The 21156-nt window shown below is 40.4% G+C and overlaps 2 protein-coding genes across 4 annotated transcripts; both read left to right on the top strand.

The window, feature by feature from the left end:
* Positions 1–675: 675 nt before the first annotated feature.
* On the top strand, positions 676–9415 carry acp2 (acid phosphatase 2, lysosomal). The gene is made up of 13 exons (XM_037761758.1): positions 676–841; positions 3930–4025; positions 4112–4198; positions 4451–4511; positions 4594–4685; positions 4768–4866; positions 4977–5066; positions 6168–6251; positions 6358–6406; positions 6762–6850; positions 7075–7181; positions 7526–7701; positions 7786–9415. The coding sequence occupies exons 1-13, from the start codon at positions 752–754 to the stop codon at positions 7929–7931; spliced, it is 1266 nt and encodes a 421-aa protein (XP_037617686.1). The 5' UTR covers positions 676–751; the 3' UTR covers positions 7932–9415.
* Positions 9416–10868: 1453 nt separating this feature from the next.
* LOC119483513 (probable myosin light chain kinase DDB_G0279831) lies at positions 10869–16295 on the top strand. Of its 3 annotated transcripts, XM_037761690.1 has the most exons (13): positions 10869–11035; positions 11144–11305; positions 11794–11996; positions 12165–12237; positions 12382–12600; positions 12728–13042; positions 13186–13422; positions 13804–13898; positions 14610–14651; positions 14857–15072; positions 15161–15338; positions 15459–15638; positions 15729–16295. In XM_037761690.1, exons 1-13 carry the CDS (start codon positions 10969–10971, stop codon positions 15818–15820), a joined length of 2079 nt encoding a protein of 692 aa, XP_037617618.1. In that variant the 5' UTR covers positions 10869–10968; the 3' UTR covers positions 15821–16295. The 3 variants fall into 3 exon arrangements, with proteins under 3 accessions (XP_037617618.1, XP_037617619.1, XP_037617617.1); XM_037761689.1 differs by having other exon boundaries at positions 10871–11035; positions 11794–12237; XM_037761691.1 differs by lacking the exon at positions 12382–12600 and having other exon boundaries at positions 11794–12237.
* The last annotated feature ends 4861 nt before the right edge of the window (positions 16296–21156 follow it).

Raw genomic sequence — 21156 nt, 5'->3', positions numbered from 1 at the left:
TATGTTTTCACTATGCTTCTTCTGTATGTAAATGTTTTTAATGTTTTCTGCTGTTATTATGTATACTGTCATTATGAAATAAAAAATAAAGAAAGAAATAAAGAAAAAGAAAATTAAAAAAAAAAAAAAATATGTATATAGATTTTTTTTATTATTATTTCAAAATGACAGTATCCATAGTAACAGCAGAAAACATTAAAAACATTTACATACAAAAGCATAGCAAAAACATAAACAAAGAGCTGTGCCAAACATAAAAGGACAACAGAAATGAAACAAAACCAACATAAAATAAAATAAATAAGTAAATAAATAAATAAATAAATAAATAAATAAATAAATAAATAAATAAATAAATAAATTAAAAAAACGGCAAAATATATTTCACTCTATCATCACTTCCTTTCCGTCACTTCCGTTTTTCTTTTTTTTTGCCACCCAGCAATATGCAGGCTATTCATTTCAAAATAAAATACGTGCTAACCAATATGTGACATTTTTAACAAATAAAAAGGAAAAATGTGGTCGAAAATGTATAAAAATGCTTTGAAAATAATTAAATAGATATATTAAACATTTGAATGCTTCATGGGCCCTCAGACTTGCACGTATTTTTTAAAAATTACATTTTACGCTTTAATTTCCGGTGTAGATGCGGCTGACTTGGTGTAGCTCAAACAGGAGTCCGTAGAAACCTACAATCTCAGTCTGTGATCCGTTGGTTAGAGCCTTCGGTTATAGAGACGTAAACATGGTGTCCGCTGCGGTTCTCTGTCTTTTAACGCTGGTTTATATCTGTGGAGAAGCTGCTGCAGAAAGACAACTAGTTTATGTGACTGTGGTGAGTATTAATCATATTTAATATGATGCAACAGAAGCTATGTTGAGATCTGCGTGTCTAGGCGGTGTGGTGCGGAACTACATTTAAAAAATAGCAGATTTAGTGTTTAATCTGCTTTTATTTAAACATGCATGTTTCTATGAACACCAATTAAGTATGTCAGGAATAATTAGAGTCTTTTATTGTATTCGGCTTATTAATAATCCACCTAGCAACACTTAAAAAAGCTGTGTTTGGTTCACATTGCTTGCAAGTAATGCTTTTTTCAGATGCATTTTATAAGTCAACAGAGAATGTGAGAATAATGCAGTGATGGTTAACACAGGAATGCAAAAAAATACTTTACTGGTGTGATAAATTATAAAAAAAGGAAATACAGAAGTATCCCACTACAACTCAAATATTGAAAAAACTAAAAGAGGTAGTTAGTAGTTTGCCCCTGAGTATTAAAGGTCCCACATTATAAAAAAGTGACCTGTTTTTTTATTATAAAGCAGGCATAAGTCCTATATAAATACTGTGAAAGTATCGAAACACTCAATCCATAGGGAAATACACACAGCCCGTATTCAGAAACTCTGCGTTTGAAACAAGCTGTCAGGATTTCTGTCCATTTGTGATGTCACGAATATACTATATTTAGACCCTTGACACAGTTTTAAACGTAAACATCCTAAATGTGTCCCAGTTTATTTTCTGGTTGCAGTGTATATGTGAAAGTCATCAGCTGACAGGAAGTACACATGGACCCAAGCTGTTGCCTAGCAACGCAATTCCGTCAAAATGCGCTAAAACAGAGTGTTTCAGACAGAGGGTGAATACAGGCATATTCAGGCAGACGGTATGCGGAAAATAAAGGTTTTTTTGATCATTAAAGCATGTAAAGATGTTCTAGTAGAAACACAAAATACAAGTATGAACCTGAAAATGAGCACGATATGGAACCTTTAAAGGTGACAGAACTAACTAATGAAACACCAGAAAAGGCAATGAACAGATGAAGAAACTTATTTCCCAATAAAACAAGTCCCTTTCATTTTAAAAGTTTCCTTTGTTACCTAATCACACACTTAAAGCAATCTCTCACATTAATGCAGGTCAAGTTCTTTACATTGCATACAAGAAGAAGTAAAATTGAGATGACATCTGTACTAGAGTCACACTAACAAAGGCAAACAGTAGCAGTAACAGCAGCATTAAACATTTTCCGCATGAGCTAGCTAAGTAAATATGTATTTCTGTTAACCCTGCATTACAAGCCTTTAAAGGAAGGAAATAACATGTTTGAATAATGTCCCTTTAGGGTTTCCGTACTGTCTGATCAGGTGACTAGTCAGCTGTACTAACAACACAAACAACCAAACCCCAGTTGTGAATAGCTATTGTTCATTACATAAACAAATACCTCATTTGGTTCTGCTTGCATATTTCTCATATTAGTCACATGTTAAAAAAAGCACTTGTTAAAGTATTTGAATATGCAGCTGCTCTGCCCTGGACCTGTTCACAGAAACCCAGTGTAGTCAAGGATACAGAAGTTATTGTTTTGACAGAGTTACTCATTGACGTCAATGCAAGATGATGCAGAGAGAACACAAGCTTGAAAATTGAAACTGTAGTAAAGAACAAAACATCTCGCTCCTTGCTTGCATTATACAACTGAAATGCACTATTTTAAATGGTTATTTGTAGCTTTACTGTTTGTTTAAAGGTTGTCTACTTCCTTCATTGACCATTATCCATATACAGTAAAAACCAGCACTAAAGCGTCACTCCCACATTAATGCATTTTTGCATGTCCTTTTTTCATTGCGTTTATCTAACTGTTGAATGAGGGCCAGTGAATTTGATCTGTCTGCTAATCTCCCATACAAAGTATGGCGATACCTGCAGGGTGGCGTCCTTGGATCACCCTGCAGAGAACCAGTGTGGCAAGCTGTGAACACAAACATTGCGACTGCTTAACGGTATTAAAAACATTGTAAAGACAAAGTTGTAATACTAGTACAGCAACACTAATAACAACAATTTTGTTAAATTTAAAGTGTCCTTTTTTGGATTATTTACCACAATCTCTTTCTAAATCTACCGTGGTTTGAGGAGGTTTCCCACCCTCCATTTCTGTTTTTTTAGCGTTACAGACACAGAATCTGTCATGTATGTGAGAATTGAAATAGCATTGGACACACTCGTGTTTTCCCGTGTCAAAGCCGTGACATCAAGCATCTTGCATGTCACGCTGTTAAAATATGACGCCGCTGAAAGAGAAGTCAGGTCAGAAGGTCAACGTAGATTTTCTCGTGTGGAAGTTGTTTTGTTGACAACTAAATGTTCTTATTATTGCACTCGTTCTTAAAAAACCAAGATAGCCGTTAATGGATCACGGAGCAGATAAGATTAGGAGTCCTAAAGGGATAATCCACCCTTCAAATAGAGTTTACACACTTTTTTTTCATCTATTTTGGACGGATCAGTCATGCATGCTCTCCACACCAAAGAAACCAGAAACCCACAATTCTCTGGAGTGAAGACTGAAACTTGAGTAGACAGCTGATGTGGTGGCATCCAGTTACAAGACCCAACCGACTGGATTACAGACATTTCACTCCACACTAAAGTTTAAGTCTCTTACAAACACTTGGCAAGATCGTCACTATCAGCTGACTTGGGTTTCATAACAGCTAGTGACACAGATAACACTTGGACGAGGCTTTTGGCTTGATTCTGAGGGGGAATGATAACGGTTGTATCAAATATATCTACTCTCAAGCAGTGGGAAACTGGGCCTCTAAGTAGGCTAATAAAGTCAAACACAAGGCACATGATGAAACAGTGAATGTTTTATTAGCTTGATCAAGTAGCTTCCAGGCTGCAACAACAAAAAGTTTGGTAAATACATTCACATTTTTTCCATAATTGCATTTGTGTTGTTGGATTATAGAGCGTGACTCTCAGGCTGATATCGTAGCAATGCTGGGATTTTAAAACAGCTATAAAGATACTGAAAGATGTCCCATTTTCTTATGCAATAGGGGAAGTTTTTGTTGTTAGTTGCCTAACTTCTCCTCTCTCTCTCTCTCCCCTCCAGTTGTTTCGGCACGGCGACAGGTCACCAATCAAAGCCTATCCTACCGACCCTTACCAAGAGAGCAGCTGGCCTCAAGGCTTTGGACAGCTGACACAGGTATAATCAATATGTCTTATCAAGTGTGTCAAAGTTTGAAAGGTTAACTACATCCAGTGACGTCACCTCTGGATGTGTGTTTTCAGGATGGGATGAGGCAGCACTTAGACCTGGGCCAGTTCCTGAGGAATCGCTACAAAGGATTCCTTAACGAATCCTACGACAGACACGAGGTAACCTCTTTCAGATCACATGACACGTCACCAGAACGATGATTCATTTGAATGTTTAGGAGAAGGGCTCCTTCGCCACGTTGGTGTTATACAGGGTTCCCACTGGTGCTGGAATTCCTGGAGCATGATAGAGGTGTTTTCTGAGAGGAGGCCTCTGTGTATTTCTGTTTATCATAACACTTCATTAACAGATTGACCAAACTAATGTCTGTCTTAAGGCTGCGATGACACTCGCTACTCCTTTGTCCTCAGATCTTGGTTCGCAGTACAGACTATGATCGCACCCTGATGAGCGCTGAGGCCAACCTTGCAGGTCAGCTAACTCCTCTTCCTCCTTCTACCTGCAATACTCGTACTTTTCCTCCTCACATTAACAGTCTCTTGCGGTCATCCAGGTCTCTACCCCCCCGCTGGTCAGCAGGTCTTCACAAAAACCTTGCAGTGGCAGCCGATACCTGTACACACGGTACCACCAAGTGAAGAGAGGGTATGTGTGTATAATATAAATAGTTTTATAAGTGCTCCTCGCTCCAAGTGATTCAACACCTCTTCTCTCTTTTTGTTTTTAGCTTCTCTCTTTTCCTCTGCGTGACTGTCCTCGCTACGAACAGCTGATGAACGAAACTGAACACACCAAGATATTTATTAATTACACCACTACGTACAAGGTACGGGGATTTTTGGGGTGTTACGTGACATCAAAAGGAGCCTACGATTACTCATGATTTTGTGATGCAATGATGATGTTATGTTGAGCTTACTGTGTTCCTCTCTTCAGGATGTTATAGAGCTGGTAAGGAAAAAAACAGGACTGAATAAGACGACTGTGGAATCCGTCTGGAGCGTTTACGACACACTCTTCTGTGAGGTGAGAACACACACACAGTCACAGTCGGGTTGGCCGCGGCCGGCAAGACGTCACCGCCGCCCAGTCCAACTCGGCTCGCTAAAATGGTAATGGAAACGCAAATCAGCACAGCATGGTTTGACTCGGCGTGGCCCAAAGTGTTCCACTACACGCTTGGCACATGGGAGAAATTTCAGTTGGTTGCAATCTGCAACCTCACCGCTAGATGGCGCCAGATCCCACACACTGCACCTCTAATATTTCTGTTGACTTTTTGTACATACAATACCAACAAATTTGGATCTTTTTGCTGGGCGAAATAGAGTATAGTTCTTGGATTGAAACAATTATTTTTAAGTACATAAACTATAGGTAAATAATTGCAAAAATTAACATCTGAATTCTGGCCATAAATCTGTAATATTTAGGTTTTGGCAGGACTTTCATGACGTGTTTTATGTAACATGAAAGACATTTTTTCAAGTATGAACTCAAACTGCTTGTGTTGCGGTTATTTAAAATAAGAGTTTCCTGTTATTCAAGACACAATTCACAAGTTGTTTGTATTTCAACAGACATAAGTCATGTGTAAACCTCTGGCAGGCGAGACTGTGACTGACCAGATCTCAAAGCTGTTGGTTTTTAGTCTTGTGACTCAACCGGTCCTCATCAGCATTTCAGGAACACGTCGACATTTTGGCAAAGAAGCTGTTTGAGGAACAGAAATGTGCAACTAGTACCGCTTTCACATGTGTGTTTTGTCTGATCTTATCTAGTTAACAAAGGTCACTGCTGGCATTTCAGCCTCCAATCAATATATTGTATTACTGTTAATACATAATCAGACATGTGTAGCTATTATTTTGTCCACATTATCACGAGTCAAATACACACAGAATAGTGTGAGGTTTCAAGTGTGAGCCAATTCTGAAATGAGGGACATCTGGGTCACTGAGTGCAGCCACGAGATGAGCAACAATGTGAGAGATGGTTGCAGTGAGAGGACTGCTGACAAAGTGCTATCAAGACAACCTAACGACTGCTTAATTGAAGCTTATAGGCCTCTTTTGACATTCTCCTTTTAATCAAGTGTCTCTTTGTGTTGTCTGTGTTTGAATTCAGTCCTGTCACAACCTCACAGCTCCCGAATGGGTGACTCCCGATGTTATGAAGATGCTCCAAGACCTCAAAGATTTTGGATTTCGGGTAAAAGCAGCAGCAAATATCTGGTTTCATTTATGAGTTTTTGGTGTCTCATAATGGTCTAAATGCTAAGTATGTAAAGTAATGTAATGATCTCCACTATTCACAGGTCCTGTTCGGGGTCCACGAACAACGAGAAAAGAGCCGGCTGCAGGGAGGTATGTGTGTGTAGTTTGGTGAAAATCTAATACAACTCAAACAGGAAGAAATGGTGTTTGTTGGGGATTATTTTCAGCGGCGGATTAATCCTCATTTGGTGCTTTAGTTACTATATCTGGCAGCAGGGAGGTGTATGTGGGATCAAGTCTAAATAAACTACAGTTCATGATAATGAAGGAACATGTCAGTAAAGAGTGTGGCACAGAGGAAGAAGATATATCAATAACAATACTTGTTATTCACTATTGTTTTGTTTTTTTTCATGGGATTTATTGATAAACTATAGAATATCTTAGACTTATCTTTTAATTACAGTACTAAATACGGAAATGAGAACTGTTGTCTGTCTTGTAGGTATGCTGTTGGGTGAAATAGTGAAGAATCTTTCCAAGATGGCTGTCCCGGACCCAAAACAGAAACTGAAATTGATGATGCTGTCAGCGGTAAGAATTTTTCAATTACTAGTAGGTTGATTTTTATTTTATTTTTTTTACCTTGGACAGAGCTTGTTTCCAGCTAAGCTAAGCTAACTGTCTCCTGGCTGTAGCTTCATATTTAACATACAGACATGATTGGTGTCGATCTTCTCATCTAACTCTGGGGATAAAAAGCAAGTTTAAAAAAAATGTTGAACTATCCCTTTAATGTGCGTGTGTCTGTTCCACAGCATGACACCACTATAGCTGCTCTTCAGACCAGCTTGGATGTGTTCAGTGGGAGACAGCCGCCATATGCCTCCTGTCAGATATTTGAGCTGCACAGGGACGACAACGGGTAAACAAATACACACACTTACACACACAGAGCATACTGTAGACACTCACAAAAACATTATAATATGGACTCAAACAGACGGATTTTAGGAGCTGATACCAGAAAGAAAGTAAAAACAATATGCAAAGTGGAATAAACAGATGAGACTTTTACTTTGAAATTCAACACAACCAGATTCAGCTGCCGACCGTCATCTACTGTAGGTAATACACTCTTACAACGCTGCTTAAAAACACCCAGACTGTCCCTTTAATGTCCAAACTGCTGATCGAAACATCTTTAAGTGACACTAGACAATCATAAACTCTCTCTCTCTCTCTCTCTCTCTCTCTCTGTGCCTCCAGCTCTGTTTCGGTGTCGCTGTTCTTCAGGAATGACAGCACAGTGGAGCCGTTCCCTCAGCAGATACCAGGCTGCTCCCTTGACTGCCCTCTAGAGGAGTTTGTGAGAATTACAAAGCTCTCTATTTCAGACGACCGGGACAAAGAGTGTCAAGTGCCTTCAGGAGGGCGAGATAAAGGTGAACACACTCTAGAAACTCCAGATAAAGAGAGATGACTAAATGATTGTGCCACCATTGATCCTTTTTCTTCTTCGTCTCCAGAGGTGATCATCAGTCTGGCGGTGTCCGGCTGTCTGCTCCTCTTCATCATCATCATCCTCCTCGGCGTTATTTGTTGGCAGAAGGAGCCAATCAGCAACCGGGGGTACCGCCATGTGGTCAACCAGGAAGTCGGAGAGGAATCCTGACAGAAGCCTCTCCTCTCTCGGAGATCGACCAGCCCGGCGTCCTGGGACAGCAGCGATGACGATGGACTTTGACCTTTTTGATGGTTTCAGCAACACGTTCGGGACCCTCAAATAAATTGTTTTGTTATTTTTAAACTGAGAGCTTTTGTCCAAAATGACCATGTTTGTGTTTGGTCAGAGAGAGGAATTTAAGAAATATTTTGACTTCAGATTTTAGAGAAAAACTGTTTCGTCATCGCTCTAAACTAACTTGATGAGTGAGATATTGTCGGAGGGACCAGGACTGATTTCTACAGCGGGGAAAACCTTTTGTGTTTTAACACTTTGTGAGCTAAAGTAACTGCTGTGTGGTCCGATCTCCAATCAGTTCTTAAAAAAAAGATCTTTATCTTTTTTAATGGGCAGAATACATTTGTTTTGTAAGTCCATGTGTATTCATGCTTTGCGTGTATAGTATGTGCGTTGACTCGGAGGCCTAATGACCAAGATGCCTTAAATATTTTGAATACGGAGTGTTTTATTTTGTTCTGATGCGTCACATCATTTTGTAGGATTTCAAGTTTTTGATTTGAACTTCTTCAGATAGGTGCGTTTGATTTATCAAAGGAGCAGCAGGGTGCTTCTCGCCCAGAGAGAGATGGCTTAAAGGGATAGTTCGGGTGTTTTGAAGAGTGGTACGAGGTATTTACCTGTAAATAATACACTGACTATGGATACGTACCACTTCAAAACACCCAAACTATCCCTTTAAGGCTCATGACAGCAAGCATCACCCTCCGAGTGTCCTTTAGAAAGACACTAAAACACCAGCAAATAAAATATCTTTTGGATGTCTACAAGAATCAAATCGCTCTTGTGATCATGTAAACCAACTTTGTACAGATGGAGCTTAAAACAGAATATGATTTTTTATTGTGAATATCTTTGGAAACACTGGAAACCTTGTTTGTTTTTTAATATGGCTGACTTTGAATTATTTGAAAAATAAAATGTTTTATCTTTGAAACTATCATTTAAAATGCAGATATTAGATGCTTTTCCTCAAGAGATATTATGAAAAACCATAAACTGTGTTGGCTAAATAAAACTTAAAAGGGTCACACCCTGGCTTTTATATAACAGGTGATGAAATGATGGGTCTTTGGTTAGAAAACAGAAAAGAAAATCTAATATATTACAAATAATCCTAATGCAGCCTTGACTAGGATCTTGTTTTTCTTCAAGTCAGCACTTTGATTTAATTTGCACATTGTCAAAATCATCATTGTAACTGCAGTTACGTCAAAGATGGAGAACACATGATCTTTGTTGAAAAATCAACACATTTCAATATTCAATTAAATAAAGCTTATTTGTCTGTATTGTGTGGCTCCACTCTAAGCTGTCATTCAAATGTTCTTTCATGCTGTATGAAATAATTCATCAGCCTGAGAATGTGTTGTAAATGGGTTTCTCTCTCTGAAAAATAAACAATCAATGTGAATGTAGGTTGTAATAGTTTTTAATTTTCAGTTAGTTTTTATTTTATTTTAGTTTTGACTTTTTGATTCCATTTTAGTTTAGTTTTCAGTGTGTTTAGTTAAGTTTCAGCTGGTTCAGACAGGTTTATATATTTAGTTTGTTTTTGTGCTGTTGATTTAAACATTTTATGAAATATATGAATAAAAAATTATGATTTTTTTAAAATCTTGCACATACAGGTGGATAACTTGTAATAATATAAATATATTAAATAATATTTATTACAATTAAGATAAGATAAAAAAATATATATATATAATCTTCTGGGACTTCAAGGGTCCATGAAAAATAAAAGAAAGTTAAATATGATTAATTAAAAAATATTTAGAAATACACAGCCCCCGAAGTCCCACATTTTTTTTTAATTAATGTTTTAAATAAAATCTTGTGCATACATGATGAGAACTTGTGCACCCAAAATATTAATAATGTCAAGATATTAAATAATATTTATTACAATTAAGATACGATTAAAAAAGGGTCGAGGGTCTGAAAAAAAAGTAAAATAATAATGAAAAAATATTTTAAAAAAATAATACAAATAAAATATAATATAATTTATAATATTATATTATATATTATATTATATATATACATTTTTATTTGATATCATTTTCAGGTTCACACTTGTATTTTGTGTTTCTATCAGAACATGTTTACATGCTGTAATGTTAAAAAAAACAACTTTATTTTCCTCATACTGTCTGCCTGAATATACCTGTATTTACCCTCTGTCTGAAACGCACTGTTTTGGTGCATTTCAACGGAATTGCAATGGAATTGCGTTGCTAGGCAACAGTTTGGGTCCATGTTTACTTCCTGTCAGCTGGTGTTATTCACATACACTGCAACAGGAAATAAACTGGGACACATTTAGAATATTTATGTTTAAAACCGTGTAATGGTTTAAATACTGTATATCTGTGACATCACAAATGGACAAAAATCCAAACGGCAATACAGGCTGTTTGTATTTCTCCGTATATTGAGTGTTTTGATAGTTTAACAGTATTTATATATCACTTAACCCTGCTTTATAATATAAAATACATGAAAATCTCACTTTTTACAATATGGGACCTTTAAATGCATTTATTGGTTTAGATTTGACATGACATCATGCATTCCAAGAGTAGAATTGTACAACAGTAGAATGTTGTGAGGTCATGAAGCAGTTGTGAGGTCATGAAGCAGTTGTGATGTCATAAAGGAGTTGTGAGGTCATGAAGCAGTTGTGATGTCATAAAGGAGTTGTGAGGTCATGAAGCAGTTGTGAGGTCATGAAGCAGTTGTGAGGTCATGAAGCAGTTGTGATGTCATAAAGGAGTTGTGAGGTCATGAAACAGTTGTGAGGTATTAATGGAATTGTGAGGCCAACATTCCGGAGAAAACTCTTGATACCAACCAGAATCTCTCATCAATCTCACTTCAACTGTGAACTTCGAGTCTTCGACATTTCAACGGTGAACTTCGAATCTTCGACATTTCAACGGTGAACTATTACTGTTTGAGAGCCATGCCTTACAATTTGAGATCAAGATTAGTAAGGACTCCTGAGCGTCCGTCCAACAAGAGAAAACTGGGTAAGTAGTGATACCAAAATCCTGACGAGAACTGCAGTCTCTCTTACTTTAATATCCATGTGATTTAGCTGCTGGGCTAATGATTACTAACGCTGCTTCTTCCTTAAGTCTCTCATATAGTAGATCACAACCAGGACACGCTGGACAACAGGTCAGGTGGAAACCAGAGGGCCACCAAGAGAAAGTCTGACGAGAGCCATGAAAGAGCCATCAAGACGAGTAGGAAAAGTCAATGTCCCTCCGAGGGCTTCAGACCGTCATTCAGCAGAGGTTAGATGACATGGAAAGAACCTCAGGGGCTATTTTGTTAAAGTCCGGGTAACGTAAAAATAGCAACACGACTACTTGGTTAGGTTTAGGAAAAGATCGACTTAGTTGGGTTAAGGCAACAAAACTACTTGGTTAGGTTTAGGAAAAATATCCAAACAGTACATACTGTATACACATACAGTATCTAGTGTGCCTGGGTCGGTCCGGCTTGTCTCTGCCATGCTATATACACCTATAACATCTACCTTAAAAATATCACCAAGTATAAAAAAATTTGGTTTAAAAATCATGAAAAAATGAGTGTTAAGTGTTACAAGTCTCGAATGAGTGGGCGAACCACTCTAGTTTTTATATAGTATTAGGCAAAGGGTTATACTAAGGATGGCTCCAGTGGTGAAAAGCAGTCTAACTCCACAATTCAGTACTATATAGTTCAGTCTCTTCACATGTTTTCAGCACTAATTTTCTAACATGTTTAATGTGTTTAGGAACCTTTAACTCCACTGAGGATGCTGGGACATCGACACCCGCCTGCGCCAGCATTAGCTCCAAATCTGAGGAGAAGAAGGGCAGGAAGAGGAGGTTCGAGGACACAGAAGAATACGGGAAGAGGAAAAGAACGTTCCTGAGTCCCAGTGAGGGCACCAGCTACCAGGCCACCACTGAGACCATCCCTGACGGCATCCCTGAGGCCACTCCTGAAACCTCCTTCAGATCTGGATCTGACACCTTCATCAGCACCGACTCTGAGGAGAAGAAGGGCAGGAAGAGGAAGTCTGACGACACAGGAGACTACGGGAAGAGAAGAAAAACGCCCCTCAGTTCCGGTACGGACACCAGCTACCAGTCCACCACTGAGACCACCACTGAGGCCACCCCTGACACCACCTCCAGTGATGAATTTGACACCTTCTTCTCAGAAAACAGCAGAGGTGAGTAGAGATAGAAATACGTGAAACACTGATGAAGTGTGAGTTCCATCAGTAAATTCAGTTGAGTTTACTCTTCATGAGGAACACTACTAGCCTGGGAAGACTGTTTCAGCACTTATTTTCTAACATGTATAATGTGTTTAGGAACCTTTTACTCCACTGGGGATGCTGGGAAATCGGAACCCGCCAGCACCAAATCTGAGGAGAAGAAGGGCAGGAAGAGGAAGTCTGAGGAAACAGAAACATCCGGGGAGAGGAAAAGAACGTTCCTACGTCCCGGTGAGGGCACCAGCTACCAGGCCACCACTGAGACCGCCCTTGAGGCCATCCCTGAGGACACCTTCTTCTCAGAAGACAGCGGTGGTGAGTAGAGATAGAAATACGTGAAACATTGATGAAGTGTGAGTTCTATCAGTAAATTCAGTTGAGTTTACTCTTCATGAGGAAGGCTGTTTCAGCGCTTATTTTCTAACATGTATTATGTGTTTAGAAATCTTTTACTCCTCTGAGGATGCTGTGTTACGGAGACCCGCCAGCACTGACTCTGAGGAGAAGAAGAGCAGGAAGAGGAAGTCTGAGGACACAGGAGACTACGGGAAGAGGAGTAGAACGTCCCTCATTCCCGATGCTGGCACCAGCTACCCCTGGTACCAGGCGCCCCTGCGCTACCTCTCTAACCCATTTCCTTTTCTTTTTAATCTCTTTTTTCCATCCAACTCTGAGGCCATCCCTGAGACCATTCCTGAGACCATCCCTGAGACCTCCTTCAGTTACCGATCTGACACCTTCTCAGAAGACAGCGGAGGTGAGTAGAGATAGAAATACGTGAAACATTGATGAAGTGTGAGTTCTATCAGTAAATTCAGTTGAGTTACTCTTCATGAGGAACACTACTAGCCTAGGAAGACTGTTTCAGCACTTATTTTCTAACATGTATAATGTGTTTAGAAACCTTTTACACCGCTGAGAATGCTGTGCCACGGATACCCACCAGCACAGACTCTGAGGAGAAGAAGAGCAGGAAGAGGAAGTATAAGGACACAAAAATATACAGGAAGAGGAGAAAAACGCCCCTCAGGTCCGGTGAGGGCTGCAGCTACCAGGCCACTACTGAGGCCATCCCTGAGACCAGCAGTAGCGACTCTGACACCAGCTTCCCAGAAGCCACTCTGTTTCACAACAGAGGTGAGTAGAGATAGAAATACGTGAAACGTTGATGAAGTGTGAGTTCCATCAGTAAATTCAGTTGAGTTTATTCTTCATGGGGCGTACTACTAGCCTGGGAAGACTGTTGTATAATGTCTAGTGGATGTTGATAGGCAGATCTTGTTACCTTTGGACAGAATCAGACTGTTTACAGTCTTGATTCTAAGCTAAGCTTAATCGTCTGCTGGCTCAAAAGGTCATATCGTTCCTATAAGTTTCAGTCTTGGCTTTTGGATTCATATTGGTAATAGGATTAGATTTTAAATCAGTAATTGTTACTGTAGTATTAGGGGTTAGTTTAGAAGTGGAATGAAAGTTCTGAACAAGTACAGTCAAAGTGTTTGTGTTTTGTTTCTGCAGCTGACTTTGAGGCGAAATATGAAGAAGAGGAAATTCTGGGTGAAGGAGGCTTCGGAGCAGTCTTTGCTGGCATCCGCAAAGACGACCATCTGCCTGTAAGTTACACACAAACACACACACACAAATAATCCATGATTCATGTATCCACTCTGTAAGTAGTCAACGTATCCTCATACAACGGTTCGAATGATATTTTACAAAAAGTTATTCCTACTTTTCATTGCGTTTTCATACGAATGTCTAGCAACACGTGACGCATGTGTCAATTTCCGCTCCAGTCTTTTCAAAATAAAAGTTAGGAAAAGATCGACTTGGGTAGGTTTCAGCAACAAAACTACTTAGTTAGGTATTGAAATTGGTTTGGGTTAAAATAACACCGGAAGTGGCGTAATTTAAGTACAGAAGTTACATGAGAAAAACGACTTAGTTAGGTTTAGGAAAAGATCGACTTGGTTAGGTTTCGGCAACAAAACTACTTAGTTAGGTTTAGGAACCAAAACTACTTAGTTAGGTTTAGGCGACAAAACTACTTAGTTAGGTTTAGACAAAAAAATATTTAGTTAGGTTTAGACAACACGGTTGGGTTAAAATAACTCCAGAAGTGGCGTAACTTAAGTACAGAGGTTACGTGACAAATCAACGTTGACTACAGGTTTCACGTGGGATACAAACACCGGCCTATTGGGGAAATTCCTTTGATTTATACGAACTACAGTGCATTACTTTTCGTAGGTATAGCTACGAAGGGTGTATGAGAACAGCCTCATGTAGTATAAGCTGACCAAATGTCTGTTTCTATCCCGTAGGTGGCCATAAAGCGTATCCGCCGGTTTCTTTGCACAACAGTGGTAAGAGATTTGTTTTTCATCCTAATATCAACACTCTACATTATTTAAATCATTTGAGTAACATTTCTCTTTTTATTCTGAGTACAAAGGGAACATGTTCCTCTTGTACCTCATACAATCTAACAGTTAAAATACTGTTAACTTTTGTATACATGTGTACATGAAGGTTTCATTATTTGCTTTCTCTTTCACTCCATATCTTTAGGATCTGGAAGGGGAAATGACATCGATCCCTACAGAGGTGGCGCTGCTGCTGCACCTCAAACCAGCAGCAGCAGGAACCAGTGCCGTGGTGAGCCTGCTGGACTGGTACAATCTGGGCAATGAGCTGATTCTCGTCCTAGAGAGACCCGCCCCCTGCATGGATCTCTATGACTATTTGGTGTCCATACAGTTATCAATACAGGAGGACATAGGCCGGGTAAGTAGCTGATGACATGTGTGTTTCTGTATGTGTGTCCACGCCAACCATGTCACACAGTATTCATGTCTCTTTCTTTCTCCCCCAGATCATAACAAAACAACTGGTGGAAGGTCTCCAAGAGGTCCAATCCAGAGGTGTTTTCCACAGGGACATCAAGATGGAAAACATCCTCATCGAAACCGGCTCTGATGTCCCACGTGTCAGGATCATTGACTTTGGCTGCGGCGCATTTCTGACAGAGGAGAGGTACACTAATAATAAAGGTAGGCTATCGTTCTTATGGTCCTGTTCTCTGAAACAACCCAGCATCTTTGCCGTCTCTTTCCTCTACTCCCGTCCCTCATCCATTAACCTTTGTCTCTGTGTGGCTGTATATATTGTAGGTACCCCTATATACACCACTCCTGAGTTTATCCGGCGTGGGTGGTCCACGCCTGAAGCTACCACTGTGTGGCAGCTCGGTGTGGTGCTGTTTGAGATGCTGCATGATGGGGCGCCCCCCTTCCGTAGCCCCCGTGAGATCATCAAAACAGTCCCTGACATCCGTGACACTCTTTCCTACAGTAAGACATGCAGTAGAATACAAGCACACACATAAACACACAAAGAGTACAGCGTTTGTATTTAAACATGATTCCTGTTGGTCTGTCCAGATTGCCAAGATTTTCTAGCGCGCTGTATGGACAAGAGCCCAGAGGCCCGACCCACCCTGGAGACTCTTAAGCAACACCCCTGGCTCGTGTGATCTGTGGTACTAAGGGGTCCAGTCTGATGTGATACAGACTGGACCTCTCGGACCACGGATGGATCCCTGAAGGCCACGGAAGGACCCCTTAAGACCACGGAAGGACCCCTCAGGATCACGGAAGGACCTCGTCCAGGGTTAACGCTGCTGTTGTCCCCATATGTGGCTCCCATTGCACTCTCTCTTGAAGCAGTAGAAATTAGACCGAGAGGCCGGTGGCGTCAATCTCTAGTAGGGATGTGACAGGGAGGAAAATTTCTTGTGACAACATGGGTGTTACCGATTACACTGGAGATTTTACAGGAAAAGATGACGGTCATTATGTGTAGCGCGCTTACTTTGATCTTTACCATCGGGTGGCTGAGTGACTGGCCTCTCCGGTAGAACTTTTGCTGCGGAGCCGCTGGGGTGTACCCGGTGCCGCTCCGCCGCGCACACCAGCTGTGACCGCTCCGTCTTTCAACTCTCTCCCGTCCCGTGTGTGTGAAATCTGACTCCTGCTACTCTGTGCTGAGAATCTGTATGGAGCAGATGCATCGGTCGTCCGACTATCTATTGACAACCTGCCGCTGATACGCCAAAATGAGGGTGGGGATTTTATTTCTGTACAAATACAAAAGCGTTGTTTTGCTTTTTTTTACAGAAATAAAACCCATTTAATTCATTTTGGCGGCAAGTTGTCAGGTGTGGGTGGCGGGTATGTAATGTAATGTGCCCGACCACTGTGTAACACTGGTAACACGGACTACCGCGACAAGCCATAGTGATTATAGGCCTACGTTCATGCTTCAAACACCCAGCTGTCCGTGGAGAGGGGATCTCTCTTTGAATTGCCTTTTCCGAGGTTTCTTACCGAGTTTTTCCTCGTTTTCTTAGAGAGCTGGAGCTGGGTTGAGAGTGCACGGGATAATGTACGGCGAGCTGGTCATTGTTGTCCCGCTAACTGTACATTATCCCGCTTATTACACGGCTACTTACTTAAGAAATCACTAATTTGAGACAAAAATGGTCCTCCAGAGTCCGACATCGGAACTGCTATGAAGAAATAACAGACCGTAGCCGTGTAATAATGGGGGTTATTTTATACATGGGGCTACAAATAAAAATGACTTGAAGTGAATTCAAAATGTCTAAAAGGTGGAGGTGCAGTGGTGATCACTGTCACCTCACAGAAAGAAGGCTTGATAAATAAATAATGCCTCATAACAACTTCTTGACACAATGATTTATGTGTACTATTACATCTTAATGTTTTTGAAGAAAGGGTTGCTGTACTGGATTGCATTAGAGCAGTGGTCTCAAACTCAATTTACCTGGGGGCCGCGGGAGGCAGAGTCTGGGTGAGGCTGGGCCGCATCAGGTATTCCACAAAAAAAGCTTTGTTAAAAAAAAAACAATCTTCTCAAACGTCATTATTAACAGTTCTTTAACTTGAATGGGTTCTTCTGAACATGAACGGTTCTTCTGAACATGAACTGTCCTGAACATGAATGGAACATTGAAGAACATGAACAGTTCTTCTGAACATGGCCTCTATTGCGTCTCCCACTTTTCCTGAAATTGTCTGTGCTCGTCACCAACCTTTCTCTTCACTGCAGGCTTTGAAAAAGACATGATATATATTCATTCCACTTGGTGTCACTCCACAGTAAAGTTGTGCCTGCTGTGTTTGTGTTGCTCTGCAATTACACCACCAAGCCGCTAGTTGGCGGCGTCTCTATGAGTTTCTTCTTCTTCTTGTACTACAAACAGAAACTGAGCGCAGTTGGAGCTAATAACTGTTGAACCACAGAACTTTTACTGACATTACTGCAACGCCGAAAAGAGAACATATATCTGAGTGGATTTGTGTGAACAAACATTGAACAGATGGAGGCAGAGAGAAGTAGAACTTGGTCCTGGCCGCTCAGCATCGCTGAGAGACTGGACCAATCACAGCTGTTGCGGTCTGCGTCGCCGCGACGTGTAGTTCCATGTCTGGAGAGGTGGAGTCAGGCTACGGCGTCGAGTCAACGCAGAAGTATAAATCAAGCTTTAATCAAGCTTATGCGATGTTACACGGGCCGCCGCCATAGTTGTTGTGAAATGTTTCTCTGCTTGCATCAAGCCCGGCTGATTGCCCGCCCCCGGGAGCCATATACCCCGCTGTGATTGGCCCGCCCCCGGGAGCCACATACCCCGCTGTGATTGGTCGGTTCGTTCAGCTCGGGCTCGCGCAACAAAGGGACCTTCCACACACAACGCGGCAAACTGCCATTCACATAGAACTCGCGGGCCGAGAGCGCGTGGTTAGCTCAGTTGGTAGAGCGGGCGCCCATGTAACAAGACTTGGGCTGTATTCGAAACCGCATACTATACTAGTAGTACGTACTGATTTGGCCAAAATGTAGTATGTAGTATGCAGTATGCGAACAAAAGCAAAATCTCCAGTATGCCAAAAATACCCGGATGACGTACTGATTTGGAAAAATTCTCCAGTATGCATCAGACCAGTCTACCTCGCCTACTGTATCCCACAATGCAATGCGCTGCGACGGTCACTTTTTGGAAATTTTTGTAATGGCGGAAATGACGGACGTCAACATCCCGGTGACAGCGGTGGACAGGGAGGAATATAAATGTAAAAATAGCATATTATTTTTCTAATTTAATGTAAGGACAGCAATTCATAAGTGCTACTGTCTATCTGTAACGAACGTAATCTGTCCTACTAACGTTAACTTTACCCATAGCAAAGCCGTAACTTTTAAGTTTTTTTTAAGCTTTCCAAAACCGGAAGCCCGCGAAACTCGGCCTCGCGTACTACAAAATAAACCGATTTACGTTCCATACTGCATACTACTGAGGATGCGCAGTATGCAGTATGTACTGCATACTGCATACTGCGCTCCTCAGTAGTATGCAGTATGCGGTTTCGAAAACAGCCTTGGTCCTGACCGCGGCGGCCCGGGTTCGAATCCGGCCTGTGGCCCTTTCCGCATCCACTCTCTCTCTCCCCCCTTTCCAAGACTCTATCCACTGTCCTGTCAATAAAAATGAAAAAATGCCCCCTAAAAAAAAAAAAAAATTTGCGGGCCGCACTAACATTAAACTTTCATATCAAGGTGGGGGCCACAAAATATCGTCTTGCGGGCCGCAATTGGCCCGCGGGCCGAGAGTTTGAGACCCCTGCATTAGATTGTCCACGTGTTCATGATAAATTGCAGTTAAGATCAGCGGGACTAGCTCCCAACATTCAGTATTTGGATGGATGTGCAGTGATTTTGATGTTTGAACCACAGGTCATGTGATAAATGGGACCCAGAAAGACTATTTGACAATCACGTCTTTACAAAAATAACAGCTGGAAAATTATTGAGAGGCCTGAAGCCACAAAGAATGATAAAAAGCTTGTTAACAAGAGTTGGTACAGTAGAATAAATAACAAATGAAGGACTGGTTTTCAATATACTGTAATAGAAGAGGGCATAACAGCAGCCAACAAAAGGAAACATCTGAAGTACTCAGAGCTGGCGGCGGAACGCCAAGAGGCTGGCTGGAAAGCAAAGGTTTATCCCGTGGAGGTCCGATGCCAGGGCTTTGTCAGCAAAGCAGTAGTCCAACTGCTCCGTGGTGCTGGCGGGATGACGCGGTCAAACCTGCGGAAATCTGTGAAGGAGCTAGGAGAGTGTAATATTTCATTTAACACTTTTATAGATTAATAATTATGATTAGTTCGACAAGAGAAACAAAAATTTGGTTCACGTTTGTCTTAAAAACAGTGCAGTAGGCCTTTATTTAAACATGGTAGTGCTTTTCTTGCATACATCGTTAGTGATCTGTCGCACGATAGGTTACATTCAGTATGGCCACGGATAAAACAATCCATAACATGAAACGATTCATAAAACAATTATCGCTGCCATTTTATAGCAGATAGAGCAACATTTTTACATAAATTATATCACCTTGGAAAAGAAAATATGACACTGAGTTCTTGCACTCTGATGCAGAAGCATGCACTGCAGATGTTAATATTTCTGGAATAGGTGAACAGCTGGACCCAACAACTTCATTTCCATTATTAATAAGTATTGTTTTTTTTGTTTTCTTGTATGGAGTCAAAGTTTACATGGTCATTTACAGATTGATTTTCATGACAGCTGAAGTACCGCGGTGTTGGGTAGCATTTTTTCCATTCAGTCGTGACTCAGCACAGATATGTACACTGATTTCAGTCTGGGCCGGTACGCGGAAATGTTCCGTCAAAGTGAAATATTGCTCGCAGTCTGCCATGAGATTCAGAAGATTTGTGAATAACAATAGGAGGAAAAACAATCTGTTAAACAATAAAAAAAAATGTCAAATAAAAATGTATAAAAACTAAAATGTAAGATCACACAGACTCAAAAAACTCACATGGATTAGAAATCGATTACACACAATTAAAAATCATCCAACCATTTCTTGTGCAAAAATATTTTCCTTAAGGAATGATTATGATAAATGTGATGGCACATTGATATTTCCTTTCTCAGGATAAATATTAAAATATAGACGATGATTGGAGAAAAGACATAAAACAAGTAGGAGATCCTACATTCAGGCCTGAAGCCTTTTTCTCTGAAGGTGAACTTCTAAGTGCAAATTGTTGCCTCACATCTCACAGAGGATCAGATTACATGAAATATTTTTGGTCAAACATATGTTTCAGAAACATTTTCACCCTGTTATAAACAATCCTAGGGTTGATTTCTACTCCGATGTAGCTTACATTTTGATCCATTATATATTGTCCAAATTATATAATGCTACCAAAATCAATGATATGTTTTTAATCCCCAACATTCAGCATCTTGACAGTGTATGGCACTCCCTGTTTTAGGTTTTTCCACATAGTTTCCATTATGTATAATTATGGGGAAGTAAAGCTGCTGTTTAGTATAATCCAACAGCAGTGGCATGTTCATGAGCAGATTTTGTTAAAGCCTGAGTCGGTCATTAAATTCATGTTGAAACTGTTCCTCCACTATTTCTCTATAAATGCAGATGTTTCACACACTTAACCAAGCTATTCACCAAGCTTGTGCTATTGAGACATGGCAGCTACATATCAATTTCACATATATTTTGCATCTGTAAGCAGTTAACATGGATGATACTTGTGAACACTGAAATAAATTGACCAGTATTTTTGATTACAGTCAGTTATGAGAACTGCAATAAGCTTATTTTACAAACTAAACACCAATCCGGTACCGAGCAGGCAGGCTGAAGCCTTAAGCTTGCTAACGCCGTTTGTACAACTCTCTATTTCTGTGGCACCAAAATTAACAAGCTGTTTAAAATAATAATAA

The sequence above is a fragment of the Sebastes umbrosus genome, chromosome 24, assembly GCF_015220745.1.
Source record: "Sebastes umbrosus isolate fSebUmb1 chromosome 24, fSebUmb1.pri, whole genome shotgun sequence".
Classification (NCBI taxonomy): domain Eukaryota; kingdom Metazoa; phylum Chordata; class Actinopteri; order Perciformes; family Sebastidae; genus Sebastes; species Sebastes umbrosus.
This window is presented reverse-complemented; position numbering and strand designations above follow the sequence as displayed.

Bases quoted from the DNA above. Each gene is read 5' to 3' on its own strand.
- LOC119483513 (XM_037761689.1), top strand. From the start codon at position 10,969: ATGCCTTACAATTTGAGATCAAGATTAGTAAGGACTCCTGAGCGTCCG. The intron at 13,899-14,609 runs GTAAGTTACACA...TCTATCCCGTAG, and splicing joins GCAAAGACGACCATCTGCCT to GTGGCCATAAAGCGTATCCG. The intron at 15,073-15,160 runs GTAAGTAGCTGA...TTTCTCCCCCAG, and splicing joins TACAGGAGGACATAGGCCGG to ATCATAACAAAACAACTGGT.
- acp2 (XM_037761758.1), top strand. From the start codon at position 752: ATGGTGTCCGCTGCGGTTCTCTGTCTTTTAACGCTGGTTTATATCTGT. The intron at 842-3,929 runs GTGAGTATTAAT...TCTCCCCTCCAG, and splicing joins AACTAGTTTATGTGACTGTG to TTGTTTCGGCACGGCGACAG. The intron at 4,026-4,111 runs GTATAATCAATA...GTGTGTTTTCAG, and splicing joins GCTTTGGACAGCTGACACAG to GATGGGATGAGGCAGCACTT.